We start from the raw sequence: 12061 nt of genomic DNA on the forward strand, positions 1-12061 counted from the left end.
ATACCTAGCTCTAAGGTAGTAACTTGGACAAGTCAGTTCATGACTCTCTTAGTTTTCATTCTATAAGAATGGAATAATGGCACCTACTTTACAAGGTTATGTATGAAAACGAGAGCATGTATAAGCACTAAGCATAATATCCACATCATAGGCTCCCATAAAATGTGCTGACTGGCAGACTTTCAAAGATCTTTAAAAAGCACTTATACTTTAAAAAAAAAAAAAGCACTGACATTTCTGGATACGTGTGAAATATTAAGTATTGTATTCACTTTATAACGGTTATTGAAGGGTAAGATGCTCTGTGCAAGATCAGTTTGCATCTGAAAACACACCATGATTTAGTAATCCTGACTGTGGGTCAGTTTTACCATTCTGCAAATCTGAGACAGAAAGCAGGCGTGCTATATTAAGGATACTATGTTATGTGATGTTTTCCAAATTTGTTTTCAAGTCCCATAATGGTCTTATAAGGAAGTACCAAGTCATAATGTAATAATAGAATATACTCAACCAACAAGAAAAATTGGAGAGATTGATTACTGTACATGAGTTAGTAAAGGTTTTTAAATGTGGTTCCTAAATACATCTGTGTATGCCCTTTTCTTTTTAAAGATTTTATTTATTTGTCAAAGAGAGAGACAGACAGAAAGAGCGTATAAGCAGGGGGAGCCGCAGGAAGGGGGAGAAGCAGGCTCCCCACCAAACAAGGAGCCGGATGTGGGACTTGATCCCAGGGCCCTGGAATCATGACCCGAGCAGAAGGCAGATGCTTAACCGACTTGAGCCACCCAGGCGCCCCTGTGTATGCCTATTTCCTATTTTTTAATCTTACTTATTTTATTTTTTAAGATGGGGGAGGGGCAAGAGAGAAAGAGAGCCAGGGAATCTTAAACAGGCTCCAAGCTCATCACAGAACCAGAGGGCTCACCTTCACGACCCTGAAATCATGACCTGAGCCAAAATGAAGAGTCAGACACTTAACTGACTGAGCCACCCAGGGGCCCCACCTATTTCTTTTAATAAAGTCACCGTGGGGGCAATGCCTACATGTATATGTGCATCTTCTCTCTTTCTCTCAAATAAACCAATCTTTTCTTTTCCTCTAAAGATTTTATTTATTTGAGGGAGAGAGTGAGAGAGAGAGCGCACAAACTGGGGTGGGAGTGGGCAGGGGCAGAGGGAGAAGCAGACTCCCCTGCTGAGCAGGGAGCCTGACTCAGGTCTGGGTCCCAGGACTGTGAGATCATGACCTGAGCCAAAGTCAGCCATTCAACAGACTGAGCCACCCAGGTACCCTGGTATTATTATTTCTTGAACATGCTAGGTATGCTCCTGCTTTGGGAGTTCTGCATGGCTTGCCCCAGATCTTCCCACCTCCCTCACCTCTTTCAAGCCTTTGCTGAACTGTCACTCTCTCAATGAGCCTTATCTTGACCACCTATCACAAACTGCGAACTACTGAACTATTCGAACTACCCACAGCACTCCCAAACCCCTTGCTCACTCTACTACTTTTTGCTTGCACAATCACTATACAATTTACTAACTTGTGTTTATTATTTATCTGGTCTTCTCCTTGCAAGAAAACTCTGAGGGATTTTTGTTTACTGATGATCCCAAAGGCTAGGCCAGAGTGGCACATGTGGACATCAAATAAATATTTGAGGACATAAACAATTTTAAAAAGGTCCCTCATATCCTTGAATGTGCTGACGGTCTGGTTGGAAGTCAGCATAAATACACTAAAAGATTAGTATCAATATAAGATAATTGGCGTGTGCTGACAAATACCAACAGAAGATATTGTTTTAGGATATTACACATGACAAATGGAAGCTCAGAAAAGTGCCCCCAGAAGTTTAGAGAGCTAATTTAAAAATTTGTGGTGGGGAGTGCCTGGATGGCTCTGCTGGCTGGCTGTCTAAGTCGTGAAAATCTGACAAAAGCTACACACTCCAGGGATATAACCAACATGTACACAGAAATTTATTACTAGAAGGAGTTCAGACACTCCCTGGAGCCAGCCATGAATGCTCAATAGAGAATCCTTGGTTTCAAGTATGGTTTTCAAGCTTGGAAAGGCTTGGTGAAGGTGAGACTTAGCTAGTTCTTGAAGCACAGTGTATGAAGACGGAAAGGAAAGGAAGGGCTTTCTAAGCAAGAGAAGGAGCCAAAGGTGCCAGCAGAACAGTCTGACTGTAATGGGGGATTTATGTAATACATAAGAATAGGCTGTGAATTGCTTGATGTGACTTAATATGGTTACTGCAAGTCACGGAAAGTCTTTGGGTAAGAGAATGCAATGTCTAAGCCATTGTTGTCGTTTTTAAGATTTTATTTATTTGACAGAGAGAGAGAGGAAGAGAGAGACAGTGAGAGCACAAGTTGGGGGAGCAGCAGGCTTCCCAACACAGGGCTTGATTCCAGGACCCTGGGATCATGACCTGAGCGGAAGGCAGATGCTTAACTGACTGAGCCACCCAGGCACCCCTCTAAGGCACTGTTTTAAGAAAATAAATTTGGTAGTTGTTTACATGAGGAAAGTTGAGAAAAAAACTAAGATCAAGGAAGTCATTCATGAAGCTGCCATATAATGATTCAAGTTTGAGAGAATGGAAAGGAACTAACCAGGTTTACAGATGACTGTGAGGCACCAATCCATTCAGAAATGCCTGGCTTGGGGTGTCTGGGTGGCTCAGTTGGTTAAGTGTCTGCCTTTGGCTCATGTCATGATCCCAGGGTCCTGGAATCGAGCCCCACATCGGGCTCCCTGCTCAACGGGGAGCCTGCTTCTCTCTCTGCTCTCGCTGTTCCCTCTGCTTGTGCTATGTCAAATAAATAAATAAAATCTTTTAAAAAAAGAAGAAAAAAAGAAAAGAGAAAGAAAAGAAATGACTGGCTTGACAGTGACAATTAGAAATGAACTGTATTTAGGTCAGGCCCTGTTATATAAATTTCAGTGTTCTTTATTGAATACTTGAGTGTGTTGGGGGGGAACTACAAGAGAAAAACTAAGAATAGAGATTACTCAAAGGCTGTGAATGGGACAAAGGGGACAATCTATTATTTTTGTAATAAAACATGCTGAATTTAGACAGAATAAAATCTTTTTTTTCCCTAAAGATTTTATTTATTTATTTGACAAAGAGAGAGAGATCACAAGTAGGCAGAGAGGCAGGAAGAGGGAAGGGGAAGCAGGCTCCCTGCTGAGGGGAGTCCAACATGGGGCTCAATCCCAGGACCCTGAGATCATGATCTGAGCCGGAGGCAGAGGCTTTAACCCACTGAAACGCCCAGGCGCCCTGACAGTGTAAAATCTTAATAGAAAGCCTGAGGTATACGGTTTTATTGTTAATTGAGGTTAATTGTGGTTAATTGAAGGCTAATACAATTTTGTCTTAATTTTTGCTTGCTGACCTTTGTTTCTTTTCTCCAGAAACTACCCTGCTTTATTCCCCCTTGATAACCAGGGAACACAGCTGAATTATTTTTAGAGGATTCGGGATGTCACTATCCCTCAAGGTGATCAAATACATATTTTCAATGTAAAATAACACAGAAGAAACCGGGATAAATCCGCGGCGACCACAGTACACATCCTGGCATTTTAAAAGACTTTCGGTATCTGTCTGACTTTTAGAGAAAAGCAGGAAACATCAAAACCATTAGAACCCCACATTTCAGCTATGTCGGGGTCCAATAAATAGGATCCTGCTCTCGCGTTTTTTTGCCAACGTGAACAAGGGTAGAGGATGATGGTGTCAGACGCATTATTACGTCACGGGCAGTACCTGCTTGCTGTGTAATACCTGCCTTGTGGTCCAGGCTCCTCTACCGGAGAACTTACCTCCGTCTACTAGTTTTGCGACCCTCCAGCCATGACTTGAATGTGAAGAATAGCTCATTCTCGCCGTAACAAATGTTGTCCCCCACGCCCCCGCGCGAATTCTCCCAGAAAGTTTCTGTCGCTTTAGAAACTTTCCTATTCCAGCCGGGAAACCCAGGGGTACAACACGCCCGTCCTTCCATTCCTAGATCCCGCAGCGCGCGCACGCCGCTCCGCCTAGTGACCTCGCAGGTGCCACCTCGGCCTCTCTCGTTCTGGTCAACGGCCTCTGCTTGTCAGGCTGTTGAGCACGGCCCGTGACACCTGCTTCGACTGGGTCTGTGGTTCCGAAAGCCACTGCCCGGCCCGACGCTCCCCCTTTTCTCTAAACACCCGGGAAGGCAAACTGAAGAAACCCACTTCGCTCCACATCGGCCAGGGCCCTCCCCCGACCGGCGCCCGGAGAGCTGCGTCCGCACGCGCCGAGCGCTCGACCCCGCACCGCGAAGCGGGAAACTGAGGCTCCGGGAGGCGCTGAGGGGCTCCCCGACCGTCGTGCGGGTGGCAGAGGGCAGGCCTGCGTGAGGGGCTCCCCCCAGCCTCGGGGCGCCCCCGCATCTTCCCGAAGGCAGAACGCCGGAGCTCCGGTGCTCGGCTCTCGGCACCCACGTGCACACCCCGCCTCGGGGGGCGGCCCTTTCCCTCCGCTCCTCGGGGTCCCGGGTCCCCTCAGGGCGCGACCGAGGCAACTGAGGAGGCCGCTCGAGTTCTCCTCTGCGCTCCCCACCGCAGACCTACGGCCGCTTCGGCTTACCGGCTCGGTCCCGGGGGTGGCGGGGAGGCGACACAGCGAGCCTGGCCCCCGGCTAGAGCTTGCCTCACCTGCACGGTCACGGAGCGGCCCAGAGGCCGCGCCCGGGGGAGGGGCCTGAGGACGCCCAGTCGCGCGGAGCGCGCCAGGTGAGCACGCCTGCGCAGTCGGGCCGTAAACAAGCCCGCCCCTGCCCCTCCGCCGGCCTCCGCGGGGCCGGCTCGCGAGTGGGAGGGGCCAGGAGGAAGAGGCGGGGGAGGGGGGGGGAGAGAGCGACAGCCTGCGACGGCGCCTGCGCGGTGGGCGTGATCCGGGCACTTAGGGCAGGATGAACGCTGCTTTCCAAGATGGCGACGGAGGGAGGAGGGAAGGAGATGAACGAGATTAAGACCCAATTCACCACTCGGGAAGGTCTGTACAAGCTGCTGCCGCACTCGGAGTACAGCCGGCCCAACCGGGTGCCCTTCAACTCGCAGGGATCCAACCCCGTCCGCGTCTCCTTCGTAAACCTCAACGACCAGTCTGGCAACGGCGACCGCCTCTGCTTCAATGTGGGCCGGGAGCTCTACTTCTATATCTACAAGGGGGTCCGCAAGGTACCGACCCGGGCGTCACCAGGGCCCGCCAGCGGCGTGGGCAGAGGTCGGAGCAGGGCGGTGACAGTGGGGGCCAGGGTGACCGATAGGGGTGGCGGTCGCTCTTACTTTTGAGTGGGCCGGTAACTCCACTGGGGTGCTCCTGAGGAAGGGGGATTCACGAGTAAGGAGGGTCGTGTTTCGAAGGGGTGGGGGCTGTGGAAAGGGACCGTAGGGTGCGGGGTTCCGTCTGGGAGGCCCCAGGAGGGGCCGGCTGCCTTCTCTCTGGCAGGGTCCGTCAGGCTCTGACACCGCCAGGGAGCGGGCCTGCGAGTCCCCGGAAGAGGTGGGGTGGCCGTCTTGTCTGCTCAGACTGCCTCGCCTCCCGAGAGAGTTGGGAGTCTCGCTCCAGCTTAGAGAACAGGGGTGCGGGGCGGTTTGGGAAGGTCTGTAAGGCGGAACCCGGGCTGGTAGCGAAGGACTTGAGACTAGGTCAGAAAGGACCTGTCCGGAACCAAGGGCTACTCCACCGCACTGACACTTCCTAGGAGCCACTCTCTCTGGTGTTAACACTTTTCCCAGAAACATCAGGAGGACCGCTGTCACTTTCTCCGCCGGGGAGCCTTCTCCTGAGAGATCGTTGAAGAGGCTCATCTTGGTCCTTACAGTATGAGCAAGACTGAGTACTACAGTTGGGAGGTCGGAATGGTGTTTTCAGTGAACTAAGCTGCTCATAGGGGCTTTGTGTGAGCGTGCCCAGATCATTCTTGTCCAACAAGTCAGACTATGTCCCAAACAGGGAGGCATAAGCCTTAAAAGCTACTTTACAAGAATCATTTTTTTTCTTGGCGGGCAACTTAATATTAATTCTGTGAAGCATGTAATCATCCTTTAAAAATATCTCTTCAAAAGAAACAACTTATTAGAGCTTTTCCTTTATTGGCTATGTAACTATGTTCTCAGAAACTGCTTGGTTTTGAGGTATGTGGCCTCTGACTTGACTTTGGGAGGAGTGAGGAAATTGATGCCTCCCACAGCACCTAGGCACGGAAAAAGGTGGTAACAATTTATAAGTGTTTGGTTAGTGTGAAAGCAAATTGCACACACTAAGAGTGAAAGTTCTCTAGAATGTAATATATTCAGAACCAGTAAGTTTTTGGTTGGTTTCAAGAGCTAGGGACATGACAGTGGTATCCAGAAGTAGCAAGCGGTCTCATTTGTTCCAGGTGCATCTTTTTGGTTAGTGTTTGTGATAAGTGCTTTACTGTGTTTGAGGTATGCTGTTATTACTGAAAGTAAATTACTTGATTTCGTCTTTTCTCTTGTGGAATTGGGAACGTGTGAAGTAGGTAGTAGCCTAGGAGCTGAAGTTTTAGTCCTGCTCCCAACTTTTTCGCTGACTTGTTGGGTGACCTTGGATGAGTTCTTTAACTCCTATCTGCTTCTCTTTAAAGGGAGAATATTGCAGCACTCACATTGTAATTTATAATATACTAACTGTAATGAACTTTATTTTTTTTTTTTTTTTTTTTTTTTTTTTTTTTTTTATTTGTCAGAGAGAGAGAGAGGGAGAGAGAGTGAGTGAGCAGAGGCAGAGGCAGAGGGAGAAGCAGGCTCCCTGCCCAGCAAGGAGCCCGATGTGGGACTCGATCCCAGGACGCTGGGATCATGACCTGAGCCGAAGGCAGCTGCTTAACCAACTGAGCCACCCAGGCGTCCCTAACTGTAATGAACTTTAAAGCTTGAAACCCTCGGTATGTGTAAAATATAGTTAAAATAAGCATAAAGAGTGTCCAACCAGAAGCTGCTATCTTGCCATTGACCCTGAAAAGATCAACTTTTTCTCTGGAAACAAGTTTAGAATTTTAAGTTACTAAAATTTATATAAGATTTTAAACGTGCTTAACAGCTGAATTGACTAGCAATTACTAGTCTCGACATTACCTTTTTTAAAAAAAAGTTTTCTCTGACAGTGAAGCATTCTCTAGTGGCAGCCCTTATCTGGATCTTGTGGCCTTGGTTTGCATCATCAAACGGGTCTCTTGCTTGGAAGTATCAGAGTTGTGTTCTCTTAGCTGGGATGCTATTTGATGAAAGTGAGAAGTAGGAGAGCTTTTCAAGACCACACTCCAAAATTATTTTAAACAAGACAAATCTTAAACATGTAGATTTGGCTTTAGGTACATAATTTATTGAGCTACATAATTTATTTTTTGTTAAATTTCATTTTCACACGGCAACATCTTACAGCATTGTGTTGTGGGCATTTTAGTTCTCTTTTAGCCATTGTGAATTTAAAAAAATTGTTTTCCTTGAATGACTTTGCATGTATTTATTGTCATTTCTGAGTATAAGTGATAGTTTTTGAGACTGTCTTTTCTGATTTTGAAATTGAGCAGGTAATTTTCCCTAAAAAACCAAAATTTACTTTTTGGGGTTAGGAGTTGTAACTGATCTTGACAGTTGGTCATTTTGACTGTTTTTACTCATTTTTTTTGTTGGGGCATACAAAGTTTTACGTCAATCATGTGGATCATTCAAAAGGTCTAATTTGGATGCATACATTCAACTTAAATCTGCCTGGGAAATAGGTCTTTGAGAAACTTAAATCATGGACTGTGTGCTGCCGTTCCTGAAAGGAAGCGTGGAGTCATGGGGGAATGGAGTGGATGAGGAGGTGGTCTCAAATAGGAGGCAAGGAGTGGACTCTTGGCCCTTTAAAAAGATGTGCAGGTCAGTTTCTAGAGCTAGAGGGGACCTTTGAGTTTTGCAGTCTCACCCTCTTGGAGAAAACCGTGGTTAGAAAGGAGTGCAAACCTGTGTTACAGTTTTTTTTTTTTTTCTTCTTCTTCTCATGGTCAGGAAAATGAAGCACAGCTGAGTCTAAAGAACTGTCATAGCGAGAAGGGACCGATCAAGCTTTTTGATCGCACGGATGCCATATCCTCCAACCATTTCAAGATCTGCCCCAGCATTTTGTCATATAGTATCTCGTCGAATCTTGATAGCAATCCTGTGAGGTACAAGAAAGCATCTTTTCACAGTTGAAGTTCGGAATGGAGTTTCTTGTGTAAGGAAATGTAGTTTCGTGAATTTATTTTGCTTAACTGAAGATAATATGAGCGTTGATTTAGCACTGACGCTAATCATTTCAGCAAAGATTTTAGTGACTACAGTGATGATAATGATACCAAGTGGGGTATCCACAGTAGAGTATGACCCTATCCTTCTCTCCAAAGAACTATCAATTCCTAGCCTTTAAACCTTTTTTTTTTTTTTTAAGATTTTATTTATTTATTTGAGAAATAACAAGAGAGCAAGGCAACGGCAGAGGGAGAGGGAGAAGCAGGCTTCCCACTGGGCAGGGAGCCATATGCGGGGCTGGATCCCACGACTCTGGGATCATGACCTGAGCCGATGCTTAATGACTGAACCACCCAGGTGCCCCTGGCCTTTAAACCTTCTTATTTTTTATTTATTTTATTTAATTTTTAAAAAGATTTTATTTATTTATTTGACAGAGACACAGTGAGAGAAGGAACACAAGTGGGGGGAGTGGGAGAGGGAGAAGCAGGCCTCCCGATAAGCAGGGAGCCTGATGTAGGGGTGGATCCCAGGACCCTGAGATCATGACCTGAACTGAAGGCAGACACTTAAAGACTGAGCCACCCAGACACCCCTAAACACTTTTTTTTTTTTTTTTAAGATTTTACTTATTTATTTGACAGAGAGAGACACAGCAAGAGAGGGAACGCAGCAGAGGGAGTGGGAGAGGGAGAAGCAGGCTTCCCACGGAGCAGGGAGCCCGATGCGGGACTCGATCCTAGGACTCTGGAATCATGGCCCGAGTCGAAGGCAGACAACCCAATGACTGAGCCACCCGGGCCCCGCCCCCCAAAACCTTTTTATTTTTTATTTTTTTAAGATTTTATTTATTTATTTGACAGGCAGAGATCACAAGTAGGCAGAGAGTCAGGCAGGGAGAGAGGGGGAAGCAGGCTCCCCGCTGAGCAGAGAGCCTGATGAGGGGCTCCATCCCACGACCCTGGGATTATGACCTGAGCCGAAGGCAGAGGCTTTAACCCACTGAGCCACCCAGGCGCCCCAACCCCAAACCTTTTTATTTTTATTTATTTATTTATTTATTTAATTTATTTGACAGAGATCACAAGTAGGCAGAGAGGCAGGCAGAGAGAGAGGAGGGAGCAGGCTCCCTGCCGAGCAGAGAGTCCTATGTGGGGCTCGATCCCAGGACCCTGGGATCATGACCCAAGCCGAAGGCAGAGGCTTTAACCCACTGAGCCACCCAGGCGCGCCCCCCCCCCCACCTTTTTAAAGAGTACTTGGCTTTCCTTTCCTTTTTTTTTTTAAAGAGGTTGTTTTAGGATAAAGATACCAAAGGTAGCTGGGTTTATTGGACCAACCTTTCATTTTATGACATCTGTTTTTACATAAATGTGAATGGCCACCATTCAGATCCCAGCTTAAACATCACTTCCGTAGCGTATCGTGCTCTGAATTCCCAGGCTAGATCAGTTTTCCTTATTACATGTTCTCATAGCATCCTGAACTTTGCCTTTCTAGCACTTTTCTGAATTTTTAATTCTCTGGGCGATAATCTCTCTTTTCTTTTCTTTAAAGATTTTATTTATTTATTTGACAGACAGAGATCACAAGCAGGCAGAGAGGCAGGCAGAGCGAGAGGAGAAAGCGGCTCCCCGCGGAGCAGAGAGCCCGATGTGGGGCTCGATCCCAGGACCCTGGGATCATGACCTGAGCCGAAGGCAGAGGCTTTAACCCACTGAGCCACCCAGGCACCCCTAATCTCTCTCTCTCTCTTTTTTTTTTTTTTTTTTTTAAGATTTTATTTATTTGACACAGAGAGAGAGAGAGAGAGATCACAAGTAGGGAGAGTAGCAGGCAGAGGGGAAGGGGGAAGCAGGCCCCCTGCTGAGCAGAGAGCCTGATGTGGGACTTGATCCCAGGACCCTGGGATCATGACCTGAGCAAAGGCAGAGGCTTCACCCACTGAGCCACCCAGGTGCCCCCCTAATCTCTCTTTTCTATAAACAAAGTTCCTTTAGAAGAGAGACCATTTGTTTTCTGCTTTCATGGTTTTCCTAGTGCCCAGCACAGTGTCTGGCATAAGGTAGGCCCTTAGTATTTATTTGTTGGGTGAATGACTGAGTAAAGCACTGGTGTCCATCTATGCCATACTTATAGTTAATTAATTAACTGATTAATTAATTAAAGTAGGTTCCATGCTGGCATGGAACCCAACACAGGGCTTGAACTCACGACCTGGAGATCAAGACCTGAGCTGAGATTAAGACTGGATGTTTAAACGGCTGAGCTATCCAGGCGTCCCATTAAGTCATACTTCTAAAAAGATCTTTACAAGCTAAAGAGCCTATTCAATTTTGGGCTTCCAAATAATGGGTATTTTTAGTGGCTCACATCTTTGTAAAGACATTTTAAAATTATTGTTAGGAGGTAGCAAATTTAGCTTTCTTACAACTGGGAAATTGTATAGCAAGAGGCCACGAAGTAAAGGAAAGTAACCAAATGACACAGATTAGTTTTGATCTGTTTCTGTCAAACCACGTTACCTTCCAAATCTATGAGGTAACAGACAACTTTTTTTTTTTTTTAAGATATTATTTATTTATTTGACAGAGAGAGACACAGCGAGAGAAAGAATACAAGCAGGGGAGGAGGGACCAGGAGAAGCAGACTTCCCACCGAGCAGGGAGCCTGATGTGGGGCTCGATCTCAGGACCCTGAGACCATGACCTAAGCCGAAGGCAGAGGCTTAACCCACTGAGCCACCCAGGTGCCCCAGTAACAGACAACTTTTAAAAACTATACTAAGAACTACTTAACATTTAAATCAAAGAGACTTTTATCCCCGTCCCATCTTAAGATTCTGGGACACAAATGTGTTGCCCAGAGATGTGATTGAAGCAGTTCCTACCTTAGAGGGGAGAGGAGTAGAATTAGATGGCTTCCAAGGCCTTTTCAATTCTTAAGGTTGTAGGAATCTGTGGTCAGTAGTTTTGTGATGAAAATAAACATCTTTCTATTGGGAAGATGTCTTCATATCTTGGATTCATTGCCTCCTCATTGAATGGGAATTGAGGAGTGGGGTGTGTTGTGAAAGCAAGTGGAACATGTTGTGATACTAGGTCTTTATGCTAGAAGAGGCTTTGTACTCACTGTGTTGCCATGAAACTGGGGCCAGAAGAGTCCTATAATAACAGCTCAAATATTTTCAGAGCTGGAGTTATCTAGGAGTACAGTGGGTTGACTTGGGAGAGAATGAGCATTCTGTGTGGGACATAATCTGTCTCTTTCTCAAAGACTGCAGGACCACCTGTTGGTGACTGAGGAATTCATGCTTTGTGTGGGAGGGTGAGCTAGAAGCCTTCCAAAGGTTTTTCCCATAGGCTGGTTTTACATTCTGGCCTGCTCCAGAGAAGGTCACGTTCATACCCTTCACTCCATTTGTAATTATCACATCTCTTTGCTTTCCATTTCTAGTTTAGAAAGAGGTGTGGAAGATTAGAACTTTTTATATCAAATTTACTTTGAAAAATTTTGTATTTAATTTAGTAGGACACATGTGGAGTTGAATGGAAACCTGTAGTTTTTTTCTCATTAAGGGCTACTTAATGTTTCCTGAAATACTGGTAATTGTTTCGTTATTGGACTATCACTTTTTTTTTTTTCAAATTTTTTTTTTAAGGATTTTGTTTCTTTATTTGACAGACAGAGATCACAGGCAGGCAGAGAGGCAGGCAGAGAGAGAGAGAGGAGGAAGCAGATTCCCCGCTGAGCACAGGGCTT

The 12061-nt window shown here is 46.1% G+C and overlaps 1 protein-coding gene across 5 annotated transcripts in view; it reads left to right on the plus strand.

Moving 5' to 3' along the window:
- The first annotated feature begins 4941 nt into the window (after positions 1–4941).
- WDR20 (WD repeat domain 20) overlaps positions 4942–12061 on the plus strand; it is a 66114-nt gene continuing 58994 nt past the window's right edge. For 2 of the 5 annotated variants that reach the window (XM_080807782.1, XM_080807781.1), the window contains exon 1: positions 4942–5236. In XM_080807782.1, the coding sequence (XP_080663908.1) occupies positions 4988–5236 (249 nt within the window). In that variant the 5' untranslated portion in view covers positions 4942–4987. The remainder of the gene's footprint in view (positions 5237–12061) is intronic. The other 3 variants (XM_080807780.1, XM_080807777.1, XM_080807778.1) reach the window with 2 other exon arrangements.

The sequence above is a fragment of the Martes martes genome (assembly GCF_963455335.1).
Source record: "Martes martes genome assembly, chromosome: 7".
In the NCBI taxonomy this organism is placed as follows: Eukaryota; Metazoa; Chordata; class Mammalia; order Carnivora; family Mustelidae; genus Martes; species Martes martes.